Source organism: Xiphophorus couchianus, chromosome 24, assembly GCF_001444195.1.
Source record: "Xiphophorus couchianus chromosome 24, X_couchianus-1.0, whole genome shotgun sequence".
Taxonomy (NCBI): Eukaryota; Metazoa; Chordata; class Actinopteri; order Cyprinodontiformes; family Poeciliidae; genus Xiphophorus; species Xiphophorus couchianus.
This window is the reverse complement of record NC_040251.1, coordinates 7,307,100-7,328,809: the sequence shown is the minus strand read 5'-3', so window position 1 is coordinate 7,328,809 and position 21,710 is coordinate 7,307,100. Positions and strand designations below refer to the sequence as shown.

General features: G+C 39.7%; 1 protein-coding gene across 1 annotated transcript; it reads left to right on the top strand.

Annotated features, from left to right (window-relative positions):
* Nucleotides 1–354: 354 nt before the first annotated feature.
* On the top strand, nucleotides 355–20,576 carry LOC114141193 (uncharacterized). The gene is made up of 24 exons (XM_028011675.1): nucleotides 355–447; nucleotides 2,095–3,210; nucleotides 3,965–4,216; nucleotides 4,664–4,822; nucleotides 4,983–5,081; nucleotides 5,679–5,940; nucleotides 6,020–6,079; nucleotides 6,157–6,263; nucleotides 7,600–7,728; nucleotides 7,812–7,919; nucleotides 8,335–8,467; nucleotides 10,722–11,222; nucleotides 12,467–12,511; nucleotides 12,587–12,666; nucleotides 13,457–13,569; nucleotides 13,638–13,821; nucleotides 14,791–14,875; nucleotides 15,628–15,773; nucleotides 15,917–16,007; nucleotides 16,678–16,826; nucleotides 16,905–16,990; nucleotides 17,713–17,782; nucleotides 17,880–18,001; nucleotides 18,645–20,576. The coding sequence occupies exons 2-24, from the start codon at nucleotides 2,149–2,151 to the stop codon at nucleotides 18,871–18,873; spliced, it is 4,272 nt and encodes a 1,423-aa protein (XP_027867476.1). The 5' UTR covers nucleotides 355–447; nucleotides 2,095–2,148; the 3' UTR covers nucleotides 18,874–20,576.
* The last annotated feature ends 1,134 nt before the right edge of the window (nucleotides 20,577–21,710 follow it).

The following is a 21,710-nucleotide window of genomic DNA, read 5'->3' as shown; positions in this document are numbered from 1 at the left end:
GAATAGAAACAGTTTAGCTTAACATAAACTGTTTCAGAATTCATTTATTGAGGAAATCGGTGTAAAAATGAGCTTTTCGTAACATTCGCGTTGATTTCAGTCTAAAGCCTATCACTTTAAATGCCATTCATTTGATGTTAGCTAGAGGCTAACTACAATGGCGTCTCGATCTGGAAAAATCTAGAAAGATTTGCTCGTTTTTACGCATAGTGGGGTTCTATCCAAAGGCCGAGAATTACTTTAGACACAGTTTAATGGCCTACTGTGACAACTGTTGGCCATTAACCAACAATTATCTGAGCGGTTAGTACTAGCGGTGAAACCGAGGAAAGGTTGTCGAACCTCGCAGTGGGGGACCGGGGCTTTGCTCTCGGCGGAAGGATACACCTTTTGGGTTCTTTGAGGGTTCGACGGCAGGAGGTAGCGAGGAAGGACGGATCGGCGTGGGTAAGTTTAGCGTGTCTTTTTAAACACATTTCCCACGTGTTCAACTAAAATCTAACTATTGAATACCAGATAAAATCTAAACACATTGATAAACATTCTACCTTGACAATTTAGGGCGCTGTTTTATCGAAATGTAGCTACATTATTTGGTTTGGTTCAATAAACGTACTTGTACGTAACAAACGACGCAGAAACTAGCGTCAGATAGGAGTAAAGGGTTAATTCGCTGTTTTTGTTGACTTGTGATGAGCTCCTTAAATTAAATACTTACAATGACCAAACTTGGACAAAGTTATTCTCCCTTGTGTACAAACTTAAAACTTTTACCATATTTTTAAACATATGAAAATGGATATTTTGTGATTGTTTGGTATTTTTTACATGTTCTTCAAAACAGGTTTTGAGCCTTGTTTGTAAAAGACTGAAACAAGACGATTTCAGTTATTTCTTTAGTGAATGGGCCAGTTGTGTTTTAAACCATCTTTAGGTTCACGTTTAACCATTCTAAACCCTTTCAATTGTGATTTTCGGCGTTGGTATTCTGGGCCATTTAAATACTAGCTATCCGTAACTTCAGCGTTACAATAAGTTGTAATTTTATTAAGTTTCTGTTGTTCAATGTCGTCATTCTTGTGTGATTGGTGAGCGAAAGTTCAGCTAAGGCTTCATTGTTTCGTTTGGTATTGTTCTTACCCCGAACCCCCCGGCTTGCCAGATTCCATGTTTTCTTCGCTTTTAAGCACGTCTTGGAAAGTTATTTGGATTGTTTGTATTGGCTGAAAAGTTACCCACTTCAACCCGATTGGTGGAACTGTCATGACGTCACCTCGTCACCACCAATTGGAGACGCGTAGGATGTCAGAGCCGTTTAAATGACTCTGACTGGAGTCGGAAGAAAATGGACCTTGCCGCAAAAGTAACGTAAATTATTCGCAATTTTTACTCCACCAGAAATCCTTATTTATGATATAAATTAAATTATCATTTTGTCATATTTTTTAGGTAGAAGATATTCCTTATTTATTTATTGATTTTTTTCTGGCAGGATTTTAGTACTTTTATCCTTTCTAATTTCCCTCTGTCTTTTGGGGGGCTTTTTACACCAGTTAACAATTAATCACTTACTAAATTGGTTGACAATTATTTCAACAATAGATTAATTAAAAAATTTTTGGACGATAAATTGTCCCAGAAGTTATTGCTATAAACAATAATGTTGTTTTTAAACAAATTTTCCAGTAATTTAATAGTAATAGCTTAATAATGCATAAACACCTTCTCAAAGATGAATAAACGTTATATTCTAATGAACATTTAACACAGGAACTGGAAGACTTTTAAAATATCCAAAATAAATAAACAAAAGAACAGAAACAACAAACAAAATTAATTATAAAGTCTCTGTAAACAAAATTGTCCTCCAAAAAAAGGGCTAGTTGAGACCAAAACACCAGACTAAAGAGTTTTATCATCTAGTTTTTGGTAGAAAGAGAGAAATCCTAAATAATACAAATGGAAATTATTGAGCTTATTTTAATCTATTATGTGATTAATTGATTTATTGCTTCTGATGAAACTTCTGATTTATTAAAGAATGTTTTTTATCAAAGAAAATAATTTTTAAGGATAACTCTTCCTTTTTTTTAGGTCCAGGTGAACATCCCAGGTGCTTCTCCTAGAAACACTGAACTTCCTGTAAATATGGATTTTGCAGCAGTGAAAACACGCCAGAGTTCGGATGTGATCTGTTTGATGTCAGAAGATGACGAGGACGTGGTTTACATGTCGACGGATCAGAAACCCGATCTGAAGCAGGAGGCTCAGGTGAAGGAGCAGATCCAGCGCCTGGACAAGCAGATTCCCGCAAACGATTTGGTGAACTTCATCAGAACTTATTTCCAGGATGAAGTTTACTCAGCGGAGCCGGAGGACATCATGGCGGCCGTCACCGACCGGCCGTACTGTGTCTACCTGTACGTAGGTGTGGAGCTGGGCGCGGGACGCAGCGCCAGCGTCCTGCTGATCGGATACTTTGATGAGCATTTATGCCAAAGCGTGGTGAAGCTGCTTCACACTCTGCAGATGAGCACCGACAGCGCCGACCCTCGCCAGCCGATGGACACGGATGCCATGGCGCGCGTCGCCGACTCAGACGCCTGGCTGCTGGTGGAGGCTCTGAGGAAGTACGAGCTGGCGCTGTCCAACCTGGCGGCGTTCTACTGCAGCACGCCGCAGCCGGGCCTGAGCCGGGTGTTTGTGTCGCGACTGCAGGCGTTCAGCCCCAAGCTGGTGTCGCTCTGCAGCATCCCGGGGATCGCGGAGCGCACCTGCCAGGTCGGACTCACCGCTGCCTTTAGCCACACCGTCGACCTCATCACAGACGTCCACCGCCACTACTCCATCTGCCCGTCCATCAACGACAGCCTGAAGGAGGTGTTCGCCGACACCGGGCCGCACGTCCCACAGTATCTGTTCCTCGCCCACAGCGTGCAGAAGATGGCCGCCCGGTGGCAGGACCTGCGGGAGTATTTTAAATCGCTGAATGAGGCGGAGGCGTCTATCCGGAGCCGTCTGCTGGACGATGCGGTCCGGCTGCAGTTCCTGTTCCTGTCCCACGCCTTGGAGCCCCTCAGGGCGCTGAGCGAGCTGCAACGGGCTGGGATCGCGGATCTGAGCGTGGAGCTGCAGCTCACCTCCATCCTGATGCAGTCCTACACCACCAGCATCTGCCGACCGCACGCCGTCGACCGCTTCCTCCTAGGGGTGGGCACTTACCCTATCGCTTATACGGCTGGTCAATAACGATATCTGCTAAAATACACATGATCAATATCAATACATAATACATCCCATTCAATATTCAATATTTACACAGCATGTTATTTATATCTGGAAATTTTGCGCAACGCTTGAGGGCAGAACGACTCTTTTACCTGCTGCTGCTGTAAATCGATTCCATTAAATGAAACCTGGATAAGTTGGTTTTATAAGTTCAGTTTTTACTTACTGACATTTATTGATGCTCTGGTGAAACAAATAGTGGAGAAAATAATAGAAACATTTCAGATAAAACTGTAGATAATACGTCGGATAGAAAATATAGAATATTCACTGAACTTTGATCCAGAACATGCTGGGGAATCAGCCAATCAGCAAAGAGAGAGGCATTAACCCACTCTTTCTTTGGTTACCTAGCAACAACCTGCTGAGTAACGTCCACAGCAGTTTAATGTTTCTCCTCTTAACTGCTTAAAAATAAAAATAAAAACATGGAGAGAAATCTGTGGATAAGAGGAAAGGTCACCTCACCAGTTTGGCTGCTTTTCAAATATGTAAAACAAAAAACTAATAGGAAAGTTTTTATGTTTGTGGTGCTGAATTCTGTCATGCAGTTATCTAAATAAACGAAGTAATGTGTAGGTATTTTATCACCATTTATATTTTTGTTAGAATAGTGTTACAAAATATTGTGATAAATTACTAAGTCCGTGTCGGCCTCCGTTCCTTCCTGCTGCAGCGGGAGCTGGACCTGCTTCACGGCGACGAGCTGCTCCCCGTGGCCGAGGTGAACGTCGGGCCGCGCGCGTCGGACTTCATGTGGGCCTTCGGGCCGAGTCTGGGGGAGCAGAACCTGGCCCGGTTCCTAAAGGACGCCCAGGCGTTCTACAGAGCCGCTCTTCAGAGTCTGGTGGAGAGCATTCCTGGCCCGCTTGGAGACGTGACACTCAGGAACATCGGGCTGATGCTGAAACATCCAGAAAGTATCACAGTAAGAATCCCACCATCCTTTACTTCCTGGATCTTAGAAATACTTCTGAACTGATTAATCTCAATCAATCGATTATTGAACCAATCGTTTACCAATTTAGTATTCAGAGTATACAGACTAAAACTTTAAATTTGCTGAAATAACTCTTTGAGAGCAGTAATTAAACTGCACAATATGAATAGATTTTGGATTTAAGATGACAAAAAACTTTTTTATCTGCAAATATTTTCCACCCAGAAATCCTCAGGTGCCATAGTTTTAGCTTCACCTGGTTCAAATCTGTAAAATTCTCCTATTAAACACTTTTGCTAAACAACCAGCAGATCACCCATGTACTGTAGGAATTATTAAGTTGTCTGTGTTTTATGTTGTGGCCTTCCTTGGGGGAACCTGAACATGGTAAGTGCTTGCTGTGGTTTTCTGGTGAACTCTCTCTCTGTCCTGCAGGAGAAACATTTTCCCTGGGAGGTGTTGTCAGTGATGGCCGTCCAGCTGGGGCTCTGCGCCGCCGGGCCTCCAGAGGTGGAGCTGGAACGCAGTTGCTGCGATTTCAGGAAGCTCATCCAGGAACAGAGCAGCAGTGACGAATGTAGCAGCTGGGTGAAGGTAAAAGGTCAAAACTGGGATTAAATGTGGCGTGGAAATGAAGTGGTGAATGTCGTTGTTTGGGTCGTTTGTCCAAGACGCCTCAAAAAGATGGAAAATTCCGTTTATTTTGGTAAAAAGTTTCAGATCAAACCAGCAGTCTCTGCTGTTGTCTGTGCAGATCTTGAACAAAATTAAACCGTGGCCCACTCTGCACAAGCTGTTTCTGACCCTCCTGGCGCTGCCCAGCTCTCTGCACCAGACACAGGTGTTTGCTAAGGTGAGTTTTAACGTGGCTGCTACAAAAGCCATATTGAATTCACATTTAATGAAAGAATGGGTTGGAGGAGCAGCATGGACTGTTTAATACAGGTCCTGTAGTGTGTTCGTATAGCGCGTTAGCATTAACTTCTGCTAAATACCATGTTGGTATAGCACGAGTATTGTTGGTACATCGCCTTAGCATTAGCTTCTGCTAGATACTGAGTTGGTTCAGTGCTTTAGAGTTAGCTTTTGCTAAATACTGTGTGCAGCGCTTTAGCTCAACTGATGTTTATTATTAGTGCTTTAGGGCAGAGGAGCCCAAAGTGGGTCCTGGAGGCCCGGCATCCTGCATGTTTTAGTTCTCGCCCTGGTTTAACGCACCTGGATCAAATGATGGCTTATTAGAAGGCCTAAGAAGAACATTAACATGCTGAAAAGGTTGTTGGTACCACCAGGGAGCGAACTGAAACGTGCAGGATGCCGGCCCTCGAGGACCAACTTTGGGCTCCCCTGCTTTAGGGTTAGCGCAGCTAGCATTTTAGTTCGCAGTGCCCACCACTGGTTTTATTGTCACTTCTGTGAAGATCTGAGTTGTGTTTGTTCCTCTCTGAAGGCCTACAAGTACCTGAAAATCCCTCCCTACACTGAGAAAACTCCCGTGGCCTCACCGTACCTGGAGGTTTGGGGACGACGATCTCCAGTCAGTAGGAAGAAACTGGCTGCTTTGGAGGCTTTTAGCTACCAGAAAGTCACAGTGAAACATGATGAGAGTTCATCAGAGGACGATAAGAGTCCTGCAGCGAAGCCTCTAATATTTCAGAAAATGAAACATAACAGGAGTGTGGATGAGATGGACTACACAGACAATTCCTCAGGTAGGACTCCCCAGTTTACCTGGACGTTAGCTGGGTCCGCTGTAGCTCCTTTAGCTTACTCTCTGGCTGGGTTTTTCAGATGTGATTGACATCACAGAAGAGCCCGTGAAGTCTCCGGCCAGCCAGCAGACAAAGACGAGTAAGACGATAAACGTGAATCTTTTCTACATCTTTCTGCTTCGCTGCAAGTCCTGCTCATTTAGTGCCGCTTTGCAGGTGAAGGAATTCATCAGGGAGAGTTTATCTTCATTGTGACGAGCGATGAAGAGGATCTGATCTGGGATTCGACAACAAAACTACCGGGTTGTGAAGAAAAATCCATTGTAAGTGTATTTCTGATGAACATGGGGAGGGTTACAGAATGTCAGGGGTGCCCAAAACTAAAGTACGGTAGTCCAATTTTTCTTTTTTGTTTCTTATTCATCATAGATCCAAAATGTAAAATGGATTTTGTATGTTTGCTGTATTAAAAGAAAAAGAAATCTAGGTTTCAAATTCTTTCAGGCTCGGTTTAACCCATTATTCTCAGTTAGAAGAACAGGATTTAGGTCACTTATAAATGCTTGATATTTTCAGACAAATTCAGCAAATTAAAGAGGCATTATTATGTGTTTCCAGGCACATAGTTCAGCCATTTTATAGGATATTCATGAATTTGGCCTGTCCAGTACATGTGGTTGATATTTTTATTTTTTGCAATTATAACCAATATAATTTTCTTAGAATTGATACCTACAATACAAAGTTTTTGTCCTTTTATTACCAATTATTTTATAATAAGCAGAACCTGGCCAATCCAGAGATTTTTACTGAAGAGTCAACTTTGTAACTTTTATTTAAAAGTTAATTTTTATTTAAAATCAACTTTTTTGAAGCTTTACATCATGTAGCGATATTATTCCCTCATCAAAAACATACTGGAGCGTTGCTTTGATTCTTTTGTTCATGTTTGAGAAATCCTGTGATCTCCATGGCAACCATTCAGCTGCCGAACGCCTGGTTGGACTTAGCTCCGCCTTCAAGGATGAAGCTCCTCCCCCACTCTGCTCCTTCAGACTAGCCAGCAGCAATTAGCAAACACCTGGTGGAACTGCTGAGCTCGTTATAGGACAGGGGTGTCCAAGTTGTGGCCCTGGGGCCATTTGTGGCCCTTGAAAGGATTTTGTTTGGCTCATGGCTACAAGTCAAGAATGATAAAAACTTGGCTAACTAAACAGAAAACAATTGATGACCCAAAAAATTTGGAAATTGTCTGTTTATCTTTTAATAAGACAGCAGTCTACTATAGCCTAATTGATGTACAGATTAGTCAGATTTCATAAAAAATGTTTAATGTTGAGCAGAAAATCATGGTTAACTAATTTTTGCATTTTAATTTCATGAATTTTGTGGCCCGCCAGTGGCAAGAAGTTGTTATAGGAGCTACTTCTCAGAGCAGTGCTGGTAAAAACGTTTTTAAAGGGTTAACATAGGAGCCATGTTGGGATGACTTCCTGAAGGTGGAACCTCAGAAATAACAGGAGCTTCTTAAAGAGACAGAGACCCCATTTCAAGGCGACCCCATTTCTTTTACATCATGTTTGACATACAAAATATTTTGATTCTTGATTGTGCTTTAAAATGGCTTCATGTACCTGTAATTTCTGTGTTCGCCTGCAGGGGGAGCTGGTTTGGGGTCAGATCGAGGGTTTCTCCCCGTGGCCTGGCATCATCGTCCCCTTCAAAGGCCAGGTCCATCTTCCACAGAAGAGGATGGTGGAGTGGTACGGCCAGAGAATGTGCTCTCAGGTCATTGTTTTCCACTTCATTCTTACTGGTTGGTCGTTTTTCTGCAGATGGTAAAACGTCCGCCATGTTGCCTCCGATTGCAGGTCAGTGTCAAGTCTCTGAAGCCGTTTGCTGCATTCAGCCAGTATTTCTGCGCCAACTCCTTTGCAACCCTGGTCACCTACCGAGAGGCCGTCCTCTTGTCGCTGCAGGTCCGTATCCTAAGCTGCTCTAGGCGACCCTACAGACTAGTGGCAGCTGCTTGTTCTCACATAAGGTGTGAGAGACATTTCAAACATAAAACTTTACTAAATTTTAGTTTGCCTTGTCCCTGCTGTAGACTTTATTAAATTGTTAAGAATAATATAAAACGGTGAATTGAAAGAGTTGTTTCATTTGTATTGATTTTATCTCCAAACTGTGGTGCTGAAAAACTTACCTTGAAAATGTTGGGATAATTATTGAATTTTACTTTAGGAAAAATAAACAAACCCTGTAGTGGCGCCATGTTGAACAGGTCAAACATCAGTGAACGCATCACGTTTTTTATTCTCTTCTCTGTACAGAAGCAAATGGTGCCCTTTATTTTTATTTTGTGGTTGAAGCATTTCCATGTATGTCCTGCAGGAGGCAGCAATGCGCTGTGGGAAGAAGTTTTCTCCTTTGCTCCAAGACAGTGAAGAGGTTCTGAAGCAGGTTCTGGACTGGGCGTTCGGAGGCTTTCAGCCGACCGGTCCGGATGGACTCAAACCCAAACAAGGTGCGGCCGAATATTTAACACTGGAACTGGAAAACATTTAAATATCCTAAGAAACTAAACAGAAATAACAAATAAAATGAATTATGAAGTCTCTGTAAACAAAATTATACTTCAAAAAAGAGCTGGTTGAGACAAAAAGACCAGACTGAAGATTTTTATCATCCAGTTTCTAGTAGAAAAAGAAAAACAATAAATCATGCAAATTGAATCAAGCAGTTCATTAAGCTCAGTTTGATGTTCAAGATAATTTAAAAGCAGATCAAATCGAGTCAATAAGCATGCATGTGGCAAAAGTAGAGAGGAAAAACTTCCCTTTAACAAGAAGAAAAGTCCAGCAGAACCTGGTTCTGGTTCTGCAGAGCACAAAAAGAAACAGAAGAACTGATCCAGGAGTATTTTGTTGAAGCTGTTGTATGTAACTTTTATAATAAATATGTTTACATTTGTTGTGACAGTATAATGCAAGACCGATAATCTGTGAAAAGATCGGCCTCCTCCACCTTCTCCCTGAGCTGCTGAAGAAACAATTCCAAAGCAACCAATCAGAGCCAGGGGGCGGATCTTAGCGCTGTCAGTCAACCTCACGTACGCGCTGCTAAGAGAGCTAATGACTTAGAAACAACTCACCTGTTACATAAAAACCATCATAGTTAGCTATGCTAACTAGCTTAGCAGTGCTAATGGGGAAAATCTGACAGTGCCACACAAAATTGTGATTGACAGCGCTAAGACCCGCCTCCTGGCTCTGATTGGTTGTTACTAGTTACCTCTGGAAGAAGGTAGAGGAGCTTGATTTTTTTCTCTCTCTGATTATTTATAATTTCAACAAATATGTAAAAAATATTCTTAGAAAGGTGACATACTGCAGCTTTAAGTCTTTAAAGTAGAAGGTCGTCTGCCTCACATACAGGAAATGGACTTTGAACAGTTTGAAGGTGACTGATGTTGGACCTCAGTGTTGACCAAGACATATTACTGAATCGACTGGAGAGTTGGGTTGGACTCTCCGGTCCAGTGCTCAACTGGTTTGAATCTTACATAAAGAACAGGAATTACTTTGTTTCAATTGGAAACTTCCCATCAAAGAGGTCAGAGGTCACATGTGGGGTACCCCAAGGTTCAATCCTAGGACCCCTCTTATTTAATATTTATATGCTCCCACTAGCTCAGGTTATAACAGGAAATAATATTAGCTACCATAACTATGCAGATGACACACAGCTCTACATTATGATGTCACCAGGTGACCTTTGACCCCATCCAATCACTGAACAGATGCTTAGAACAGATAAATGTGTGGATGTGCCAAAACTTTTTCCAGCTAAACAGAAACAAAACTGAAGTTATTATTTTTGGGCCTAAAGAGGAACGATCTAGAGATATAGGTCTAGAGTTATAGATCTAGAATCAATGCACAGCTTCACTCATTAGAACTAAAAACCAGCAATCAGGCCCGAAACATTCAGAGCCACATAAAGACAGTTACAAAGTCGGCCTTCTATCACCTGAAGAACATTTCCAGGATTAAAGGAATAATGTCCCAGCCAGATCTAGAGAAACTCATCCATGCGTTCATCTTCAGTCGTATTGATTATTGCAACAGCGTCTTCACAGGTCTGTCCAACAAATCAATCAAACAGCTGCAGCTGATCCAGAATGCTGCTGCTGGCGTTCTGACTAAAACCAGGAAGATAGAGCACATAACAGCAGTTTTAAAGTCCCTCCACTGGCTCCCTGTAGCTCAAAGAATAGACTTTAAAATACTGATGTTAGTTTATAAATCACTGAACGGCTTAGCACCACAATACATTAAAGATCTGCTTTTATTGTATCAACCTTCCAGACCTCTCAGGTTCTGGTTCTGGTTCTGCTCTGCATCCCCAGAACCAGAACCAAACGAGGAGAAGCAGCTTTCAGCATCTATGCACCACAAATCTGGAACAAACTTCCAGAAAACTGTAAAACAGCTGAAACACTGACTTCTTTTAAATCTCAACTAAAAACCCACCTGTTTAGGATTGTATTTGAAATGTAATCAATTACAAATTTATTGATGGAACTTGACTTAATGCTGTGTTTTGATTATTGATTCTATGTTGCATTGTGTTTCTGTGTTTGTAATGATGTAAAGCACTTTAAAATGCCTTGCTGCTGAAATGTGCTATACAAATAAAAAATTTTGATTTGCTGTGTAAAAAAAGTGATTATTCAGTGTGTGTGTGTGTGGGGGCGTGGGTATGTGTGTGTGTTCCAGGTGTTGTTAAAACATACACCAGGCCAAAGGTGAAGAAGAAACTTTTTGAAAAGTCCAACCCAGCTCCTGCCTCCTCCACTCCGACGGAGAACAAAGATGGCGTCGAGATGAAACACGTAGCCGTCTTACTCAACAGACTGTCATGCGCTCCCATAGATCCGCCCTCCAGCTCCAAAACCAACGGTACCAATCCGGAAACCGGACTGGGTTCTGCTGGAAAAAGGTCCAAACCTCCGACTCCCTACAGCGGGAAGCAGGGAAAGGAAAGATCCCAGATGGAGAAGGACAAGTGGGACGCAGAGTGGGACCAGGTGAAAAGCAAATGGCAGAAACAGAAAGTCCGGGGACGGAGCCTGAAGAAGAGCTACAGCTGGCTGTCTGGAGAGGATAACGACATGTCGCCCGACTTTGTGCCACAGAGGAAGAAGAGCTACACCAAAACGTACAATAAGGTCAACGTGACGAGCGGCGTGTACACGCAGCCGGACCAGAAAGTCAGAGGTAAGATGGACATCAACTGATGGTCGCTCCATGACAGATCGTTGGGATCGTTAGTAGTTATTTGACTCAATGAAGGAAATCCACTTCCAATTGGAAATGATTCTAAAAACGTTCCCAGAGCTTAAAGCTGACCTTTTATACTTCCTCGATCAGGTTAGGATAGCTCTATGGCCTATACAAAACATGTTCATTACATTTTGTGCACAAAATCATTCTTAGATAACGAGATTTCAGTCTGCTCAGTTCTGCTGAATTTGAGCTGTTTTAGGGTTTCTGTCACTTTAAATCCTAATAAGCTTCTGGCCACGGCCCCAAATTCAACGTTTACACTCGTTTGTGAGAATGGATGAGGAAATGTATAACCTTACATCTTTGAAAAGCAGAAGTGGAGCCTCCTGCACAAGCAAGAATGCAGCAAGTGGTTTCTGGGTGGTAAGTCAACAGCGAAGCACCAGTCTTTTCCAGCAGCCATTGTACAGCACATACAGCGGCAAAACCAGCTGAGCAAACATGCTCAAACTCAGCTCAGGTTGCTAGGTAACGGGCAGAGTTCCGCTGGGGTTGCTAGGTAATGGCAGCAGCTCATTTGGATTTAAAGTGACAGAGGCCCTAAAACCATAAAACTATCCTAACCAGCGAAATATAACAGGTCACTTTTAAAAAGAAAGAACTGCATGACGGTAAAATTAATCCAGTTAATTGCAGTGGGCATGTAATTTATTGTATTATAATTGAAAACAATATGGCAAGCAGTTATGTCAAATAAATGTGATTCACAGCCTCTAGTAGGCTAAAATAATATTATAGCAAAATAATATTCCACCAGAGTTTTAATATTCCCAGTGGAAACCAGAAGTTAAAACATTACTGTCTGTTTTCCGTAAGCTTTTACAAATTAAATTTACATTTTTTCCCCCAAATTCTGTTTTTAATTATCCAGAATTCCTTGTTTATCAACAGAAACCACTTCTAATCATAGGTTTAATTAACAAAACTACAACAGTTCAGTAGAAAAATAGATAAGTGCAGTATATTGAAACTTATTTTATGCGTTTTTGCAGCAGGAAGCTTTCAGTAAACGTGCGTCTTCTTCTACTGAAGTGAAGGAGGACTTTGCTAAGCTAACATTAGCCCAGATGGTGCGCAGAGCAAACATCCAAAAAGAGTTTTTCTCCTGCATCATAAACAAAACAGAGGAAGAGTGGTGGTTGTTATCCATTATTGACCAAATGATCTCTTTACAGAGAAGACCATCAATCAGATCCTGGACTTAAACCTCGACATCGAAGGTCTGTGTTCGCAGTGACAGTTTATCTGTCGCTCTGTGAATTTAGCCTCACGTCTTCCTGCCGTTTTACCTGCAGATTTTTGTGTGTGCTGCGGAACCAAAGAAATCCAGATTTCCCACCCGCTCTTCAAAGGAAGTCTCTGTTTGAAGTGCAAAGTAAGTTCCTAATATTCCTAATATTTTAAACCAGCGGCATAAAAAACTGTTTTTTACGTTTATCACAAACTGCCTGAGTAAAGATGGCCCCCAAACCTCCTTCAGAGCTAACAAAACTGGTGTCCAACGTTTTTTTATTTGTGCTGCTACCACTTTAAAGATTTTAATAAAAAAGTTTCCACATCGTCAATATCTTCAAAGCAAAAGTTGCACAAAAGAAACTTTTTGCTGCACAAATGTTTGACACCTTTGTTGTTACATTTGGGTAATATGGTTGACCTTTTAACCTTTTAAACTTTCAATAATATCTTGAAAGCAGCACAAACTAACATTTTTGCTGCACAAACGTAGTCGAGTTGATTGACATCAAACTTGTCAGGTTTTCTTTAAAATAATGGCAGCAAAAACAAAAATACTTGACACCAATTTTATTATATTTGGGTAATGTGACTGAGCTTTTAAAATTTCATTAATATCAAAGCAAAAGCAGCACGAATAAAAAATTTTGCTGCTCAAAGGTAATGATGCCACTATAAAGGTAGTGGCATTATTATGCCTCCACCTTTATATTAATTGAAAAATGTCTCAAAACGACAATATTGTTTCTCACAGTAACTTCTGGGACAGTTTATCATCCAGCATCATGTCTGCCTCTGCAAACTGTGTAAATATTTAAAACAAAAAAGAAGGGTGAAAAGCTGCTTGATTCGTTGATGATTTCTCATTTGGTGTTCATACAACAGTCCAAATTAAAGCTGTGGTTTAAAACTCCGGCTCTCTGCTTCTGAAGGATAACTTCACGGAGACGCTGTACCGCTACGACGAAGACGGATACCAGTCCTACTGCACCATCTGCTGCTACGGCATGGAGGTCATTCTCTGCGGACAAGACGGCTGCCACAGGTTGGTCTCTGTCGTCCCAGGCAGCCCAGGCAGAGCAGGGGTTTAGTCTCGGTCCATTTGGTCTGCAGGTCTTTCTGTGAGGACTGTCTGAACATCCTGGTTGGTCCAAAGACGTTTGACTCTCTGAAGGTCGTGGACCCGTGGATCTGTTACCTGTGCCAGCCCCACCAGCCGCACGGCGCGCTGGTGCCCAGGGAGGACTGGAGGTTTCGCGTCCAGGAGATGTTTGCCAACAACAGCGCCATGGAGTTTGTGAGTATATGATGGTGAAAGTGTAACAGCGCCCTCTAGTGCTCCTCCTGGTGAAGATGTTAAAAAGTCTTAAAGGGCTTTACATTATACTATACCTGGAGTGTTGCCTTGATCCTTTGATCTCCATGGCAACCAGTCAGTTGTAAAACGCCTGGGTGGACCTAGCCCCGCCTTTGAGGCGCCGCTCCTCCCAGCTCCTCCAGACTAGCCAGCAGCAATTAGCAAACAGCTGAGCTTATTATAGGAGCTGCTGCTCAGAGCGACGCTGGTAAAAACGTTCAAGGACTAACAGAGGAGCCAATAGAGGACGACTTCCTGGAGGCGGAGCTTGAGAAACAGCAGGAGTTCTTAAAGAGACAGAGGCCCAATTTCAAGGCAAAGTCAAATTTTACACATATAACATTTTTATAACAGGTGAATGTAACATAGTAACATGATTGTGCTATAAAATGGCCCAGAAAACACATAACAACTTCTCAGACCCTACCAATGACTTTTTTTAAAGCAACAAATCTTTTTCTCAAAAAGTAGCAACAAATATAGTCATTTTTAAAAAGCGACAAATTTAGCAACTTTTTTTTCTCCCCAAAAAAACAAAATGTATTTTTATTGACAACTGGAGGTTACCTACTAACCTGATTACTTAATAACGTATTTTTGGATTTGGTTTCCTATAAATGAGACTCTGTGGAGCAGCGAGTGTTTTACTGCATTGTACTGTTTTACTGAATGTTACAGACGTTAAGCCAAAAGACGTCTGCAGCATTTCACAGTTCGGCTCATAAAGAGGGAACATTTTTTTGGATTCTGTGCATCATGAAGGATTTTTGCTCTTTTTTAATGTGTAACCATAATTAAAAAGTGCGACCCGATCTTGGTGCACACAGCAGCGTTGGTGGGATGAGGATCTGAACCCAAACATCCCTCAGATTAAACGGTAAATAAAGTTTATGTGTGTTGTTGATGCAGGAGCCTCATCGGGTCTACCCGTCTGTCCCCACCAAGATGCGCCGACCGCTGCGGGTTCTGTCGCTGTTCGACGGGATCGGAACAGGTGAGCGTCCGGACCAGCAGACCAGAATGTTCTGATCACTTCAACGTCATTCCTTTAATTTCTTATATTTTGTGCAGATTTGTGTTCTTGGTATTTTTTTATTTCTTTTTTGTTATATTTTTAATGTATGTGTTCTTTGTATTCGTTTTGTTATTTGTGGTTTTTGTTTTTGAATACTTCTTCCTTTTGGTTCTTCATATTGTTCTTTGTTTTCGTATATTTATTTGCATTTTTCACATTCCTGATTTTCAGTGTGTTAGTATTCTTTGTCGTATTCTTCACAGTCGTGGTTTTTGTGTTCTTTGTTCTTTATATTCTTCAAATTTGTAATTTTCTATTTGTGTTCTTCATGTTTTGTTCCTCTTATTCTCTGTCGAGTTCTTGTTCTTCGTATTTCTGCTATTTTTAATCTTCTGTGGTTTCTGTATTCTTGTTCACATTCATGGTTTTTGCTGTTTGTATCTGCAGTATTAAATTTTAATATTATCTGTGCACTATCCTGTCTGTGGTAGGATTATTGGGGTTTTTTTGTTCGTTTTATTAATTTTTCCACCATCTCCGCTCCACACCCGAAGGTTAAACTTTTCTGAGACGTAAACTGAAACTGATTAACTGAATTTTGGTTTTCAGGTGTAATCTTTTTAATTTAGGGAACATTAAACTAAATACCAAATGGGTTTTTGTTTCCAGTTTATTTAACCAAGTAAAATGAGGAAAAAAATATTTTTTTCTCTTCACGTTGTTTTTCTCAGGCTATTTGGTGCTGAAGGATCTCGGCTTCAAGGTGGAGAAATACGTCGCCTCCGAGGTCTGCGAAGATTCGGTTGCCGTGGCAACCATCAACCACGACGGAAAGATCATCCACGTTGGAGACGTCCGATTAGTCTCCCAGGAGCTGGTGGGTTAAATATGCTGCTTTACTTTCTCTTTTCTGAAGAATAAATAAAAAAAAAGGTCCATCAACATTTTCTAGTTTATTGCTTTCAGCACAGAATGAAAAGCGATTCATTTAAATTAATTTTATTTATTTCTTAAATTCAGCTGGAGAAGTGGGGGCCGTTCGATTTGCTGATCGGTGGCAGCCCCTGCAACGATCTGTCCATCGTAAACCCACTCAGGAAAGGCCTCTATGGTTCGTATTTCTACTAGTATTACTAGTTAATCTATGGTTCGTATTTCTACTAGTATTACTAGTTAATCTATGGTTCGTATTTCTACTAGTATTACTAGTAATCTATGGTTCGTATTTCTACTAGTATTACTAGTAATCTATGGTTCGTATTTCTACTAGTATTACTAGTTAATCTATGGTTCATATTTCAGCCCAACGGATGAAAATAGATTTATATATTTATATATATTTTTTTTATTTTCTTTACATAAATATATATTTTTTGTTTAAAATATATTTTTGTATGTTATATAAAAATAAATATTTTTTGTATATTTAAAAGTAAATATATTTTTATGTTTGAAAAAAATCATTTTTTGTAAAAACTTCTAGTTTGAGTTTAAAATTCAAAACTACGAATCTGTTACTAAATTGGTTGACAATTATTTCAATAATCAATTAATGATGACTCATCGATTTAGCCCTTGTTGTTTCTATAATAATTCATGAAATAACAGAATTATTCTTCTAAAATTTAAAGATTAGTAGATGAGTGATTTAATGTTTAAAGTTTGACTTTATGAAATCATTTAAATCAAAACTAGAAGTTTCTATAAACAATGTTTGTACAACAGAAAACCTCTAACTGTGGTTAATCTGACTGCCTGTTTTATCGGTCTTTTCCTCTCAGAAGGCACCGGCAGACTGTTTTTCGAGTTTTACCGCATCCTGCAGCTGCTGAAGCCCAAAGAGGACGACGAGCGGCCGTTCTTCTGGCTTTTCGAGAACGTCGTTTTCATGAATACGCACGACAAAGTCAACATCTGCCGCTTCCTGGAGGTTTGCTTCACGCCTGCTGGCGCTGAGCCTGGAGCTGTGAGAGCATTTGACAATCTGATGGTTTCTGTGTTTTTACAGTGCAACCCTGTGCTGGTGGACGCGGTCAAGGTGAGCCCTGCGCACCGAGCTCGATACTTCTGGGGAAACATTCCTGGGATGAGCAGGTGAGACAGTGGAGACAACAACGTTTCTCTCAGTCATGACTTCTGCTTTGTTTTATTAAAACTGCCAGAAAAACTATAAAATACAAAAATAAATGCATTTTATATCCTCTGGGACAGGTGGACCCACCTGCCTGGGTTGGGGTTTTGTGACTTTTTGTTGTTTTTATACACAGAAACAGTTTAAGTTTAAATGTGAAACTTTAGATTTTGACTCTGAAATATTGAGAAACATTTTGAGCTTGTGAAAAATAATCAAGAAGTACATATGTGTCTTTTTGTTTTACAAAAAAGTATCCTACAAAATTATTTTTGTAAAAAAAATATATATTTTATGATATTTTTAGTTTTTTTAAAATTAAATATATGTAAAAATATATTTTTCACAAAACAAATATTTTATATGTTTTTGGTAGAAATGTATTTTAAAAAAATAAATTTTTGCTAACATTTTTTTTGTAAAAACTACCAGCTAATTTGGTAAAGTCAGAACTACTAAACATTAAATCACTGAACTAGTAAACTAGAAGAATAATTGTTATTTTCATTAATTATTATAAAGAAACTGAGGGATAAAATGATTAATTGTGATTAATCGATTATTGAAATAATCATTAACTAATTTAATAATCGATTAATCATTAACTGGAGTACACCTACTGGGAAAAAATACATATACAAAAAGAATAACATACTTAAAGCAGTGACTGATCAAAACTCGCCAGGCCCATCATCGCCTCCCAGAACGACAAGTTGAACCTGCAGGACTGTTTGGAGCTCGGCAGAGAAGCCAGGGTGAGAAAAGTCACATTTACTGTTTTTGTATCAGAGGTTCTGCTCCTGTTTCCGGCAGACTAAACTCACGACTGTTGGTGGGGGATTTTATTTCCAGGTAACCAAAGTGAGAACGATCACCACAAATCCAAACTCCCTGAAACAGGGGAAGGACGTGTCTTTGCTGCCGGTCGTGCAGAACGGGAGAGAGGACATCCTCTGGATCACCGAACTGGAAAAGTACGTTAATGTATGGACTCACCCTGTGGTGAGACGTCAAGATCCCACCCATATTTACCTGCTGCAGGACAAAAAGCTGCTGGCTAATGATGACTAGCATTGGTTTTAGCTGTAAAGTTATCAATATATCACGCTAAATGTAGCGTGTTATGTAAATAAAACAAATGCAGAGCTTTGCTACTAATTGTCAACACAACAACTAGATAACAAGGTCAGGAAAAAATTGAAGGAAAAAAATAGAGAGAGAGGAAGGTAGTTCCATAATGCTAGCTTGACTATGACAACCATAACATGTAGATGTGCTGTGGAATCCAATGTGTTTTGGTTCAGTTAAAAAACCAAAAAAATGCAACCTAAACACCAACTCTGACAGATCATCAGTGGAGCAGGTGTTTAAATTAGCTGTGTTAGCCTAGCTAATAGCAGCAGTAGCTAATCTACCACCACTGTGTTATCTTAGCTAATAGCAACGGTACTTCTTTATATTCTTTTTGTTCTTCAGATTTGTTTTGTTCGTAGTTTTTGTTTTCATCTCACCCTGTTATGTGGAATTGAATCGATATTCTCCAACATTAGTTGGTTAGAAACAGATGCCATCTTTAGATTAACTAAAGCATGATTTTTTTTCCCCTCTTCTCTCCAGGATCTTTGGTTTCCCCAAACATTACACCGACGCGAGGAACATGAACCGGCAGCAGCGGCAGAAGCTGCTGGGCAAGGCGTGGAGCGTGCCGGTCATCCGTCACCTCTTCGCCCCGCTGAAGGAGTACTTCGCCTGCGATGAGCTTCCTCCCATCGCCGCCTCCTGCGTCTCCGCCGCCAGCACCGCGCCGTCCTCGCCCAACTCCCCAGACCTGCAGCAGCTCCGATAGATCCGGAGCTACGTCATGGTTCTGTTTCCTGTATGGGAACGCTGAACTATGTAGTGAACGTTGGGTGAATGTAAATCACTATTTAACAGTTTATTATCTTTACAATAAGTCTGTTGGCTTTCTACACTGCCGTCAACTCAGTACTCTAAATTTTAACTAAATAATCTCCGTATTTTGTGCAATTAATCATTTAATTTTCTGCCTCTGATAGGCAGCTGTTTTCCTCAGGAAATGTGTATGAATGCATCAGTTACAGTTTTTAAGACGGATGAAACAACCTCATGGTTGATGAAATATTTTTGGGCTGCATCTGCAGAATGTGAATGATGTGATGCTTTTTAGAACTACTTGACTGTTTTTATAAGACTGTTGCGTGTTTGTAACACTTGAGTGTTGCTTTTTTAAAATCTAAATTAATTTTGGGTTTGAGATCTTCATTTGGAGGACTGATCCTGCCAAAATTAGCCAAAACCTGTGGATAAAAATTTAAGAAAGTAATTGCACCAAATATTGCAACCAAAAAAAATTATTAAAGTAAATAAAAACTTTCCCAACTTATCTGATTATGCAATACAACATAAATTATTCGTTTAGTTAACAGAGGGGTAAAAAATGCAAAAAGGAAAAATTACAGAAGAGAATAAATGTATGATTTAAAAAGTGGCAGTAAATTAAAACGTGACTGAATAAATACACAATTTGTCAAAATCAAATGATCAAACAACAAAAAAAATAATACAAATGTAGAAAGAAAATTTAGAAGTTAAAATTATGAATAAAAATTATGACCATAATAAAATAAGTTGGGAAAGTTATTTTTATTTTTTGATTGCGATATTTGGCACATTATCAAGGAATTTATTTATTTATTTCTGTCTTCAGTGCCAATTTTGGCAGGATGAGTATTCCATACTCATTGCTTAATGAATAGGCAAAAACAATCATTTGAATTTTGTAAATCTGCAGTCATGTGAGTGACGGACAGTTGTGGTGCGTAAATCTACCTCAGTATTGACCCTCAGTGCCTTAAACAAGCCGTCCAGTGCTGTTTACCTGCAGATCCGTTTGGGTCATAACTGGTTACAAACTGAGCTAAAACGTTTAGAAAAATGTTTAAATGACTTTATTCCAACTGCTGAACCAAAAAACATCTAACATACATCCATTTCCTTTTTATTTCTGTGAATTTTATAAACACGGTTTGATGCATTTCTACCAAAATCATGTTGATGCACTTTCATTTTTTAAGCTAGAAAACTAAACTTAATGAGAGAAACAAGAATAAGACGACAAAATGCAAAAGATGTTCTGAATATGTCAAAAACCCTCTAGATTCACCCTGTTTGTGGTTCCAGTAGATTTATTAAATGACTTTTTAGTTTTTTTCTGCAGGATAAATCTGTTATTAAAGCTTTTAAATCAGTATTGGAGCAAACAGAACAATCATCAAGTAACTGAGGAATCATCCTTTTTTATTACGTTTCTTACAAACTACTGTAGTTTAGCTGCTTTTTGTCATCATGATTCCTTTTTAACAGATATTATTGGTAATATTGTCACTGACAGAACTGTTACGAATGAAATTGAAATGTTGGTTCTGATGTTTACATTTTATGCTTTTTCTTGTTTTTTATGTTTAATGCCAAAAGTCCTGATTTGTGGGACTGTGATCCATTTTATTGGTGGATCTTTTCTTTTTTTTTTTTTTTACAAAATGTGAGCAAAGTTCATTCAATGCTTTTGCACATTACCTCAAAGGGATTAAATGCTTGTTGGTGGTGTGAAGGTTTGAACGTGTACGAGCACAAAATACTGTCCTGCTTGGCTCTACAAAGGCTGTTAGTATTTGGAATAAAATTTTGTAAACATCTGATTTTTGTTCTTTTTTTTATTTGTGTCTTTGCATAAATCCTCATTCAAATGTCTGTAAAATGTAATAATTTCCTATCTATATGGGCGGTTGTTTTTTTCTTTCCTCCCAGGAGATTTTCTTGCCAGTTTTAAACATTTTATTCTATTTCTGATATAGTATTTGTTCAGATAATAAATTTCTATTTAAGTAAAATTTATTTAATTTAATAAAAACATAAAATAGCAAGGCCTTTTTTCTTATATTCTGACCCACTCCACAGTTTATATGTTCCTGCTATTTATGTTTTCTGGTTAAACCTTCATAAACTACAGCCATGACAGCGCCACCTAGAGTCAGAAACACGATGGCTGCAAGACTTTGGGGAAAAATGGGACAGTCTTTTGTTTTGCTGTTGTGTACGGAGCCCCATAAGGGACATGGAGGAAAAAAAGAAAGTTTCTTGGGATTTCTATTCTCCATGTCCTCTATGGGGCTCCGTACTGATCAGATATGTTTATACTGAAGCCCAAGCTCCAAATGAAAACCTCTAAATCTCCCCTGTGTGTCCTCCATTGTTGTGATTGTTTGTTTATGTCTCTGATCTTTTGGATCTAAAGAAAATAAGTCTAACGTTTTCCTTATGTCTCTAAAATAAGCATTTTGCTGAGTTTTTATGTACTAGTTATGTTCACCAATACTGAGTGATGTAAGTCAACATGCTACTGAAAGCATTTACGCATAGCCCACTGCTAGTGTCACCATGCTATTTCCTCGTCTTGCTAATGATAGTCGTCATGCTAACATTAGCTTTGTACCTAAAATAAACATTTTTAGACCATTTTTTATTTATTGGCTATGTTTATCCACCTGAATGGAGAAAGTCTATGTAAATCAACATACAGGAGGTACTACAGATGCTACTGTTAGCATTTGACCTTAGCATTTTGGGTCATTTTACTTTAAACAATAATGTTAGCATGCTGAA

Bases quoted from the DNA above. Each gene is read 5' to 3' on its own strand.
- LOC114141193 (XM_028011675.1), top strand. From the start codon at position 2,149: ATGGATTTTGCAGCAGTGAAAACACGCCAGAGTTCGGATGTGATCTGT. The intron at 3,211-3,964 runs GTGGGCACTTAC...TTCCTGCTGCAG, and splicing joins TCGACCGCTTCCTCCTAGGG to CGGGAGCTGGACCTGCTTCA. The intron at 14,876-15,627 runs GTGAGCGTCCGG...TGTTTTTCTCAG, and splicing joins GTTCGACGGGATCGGAACAG to GCTATTTGGTGCTGAAGGAT.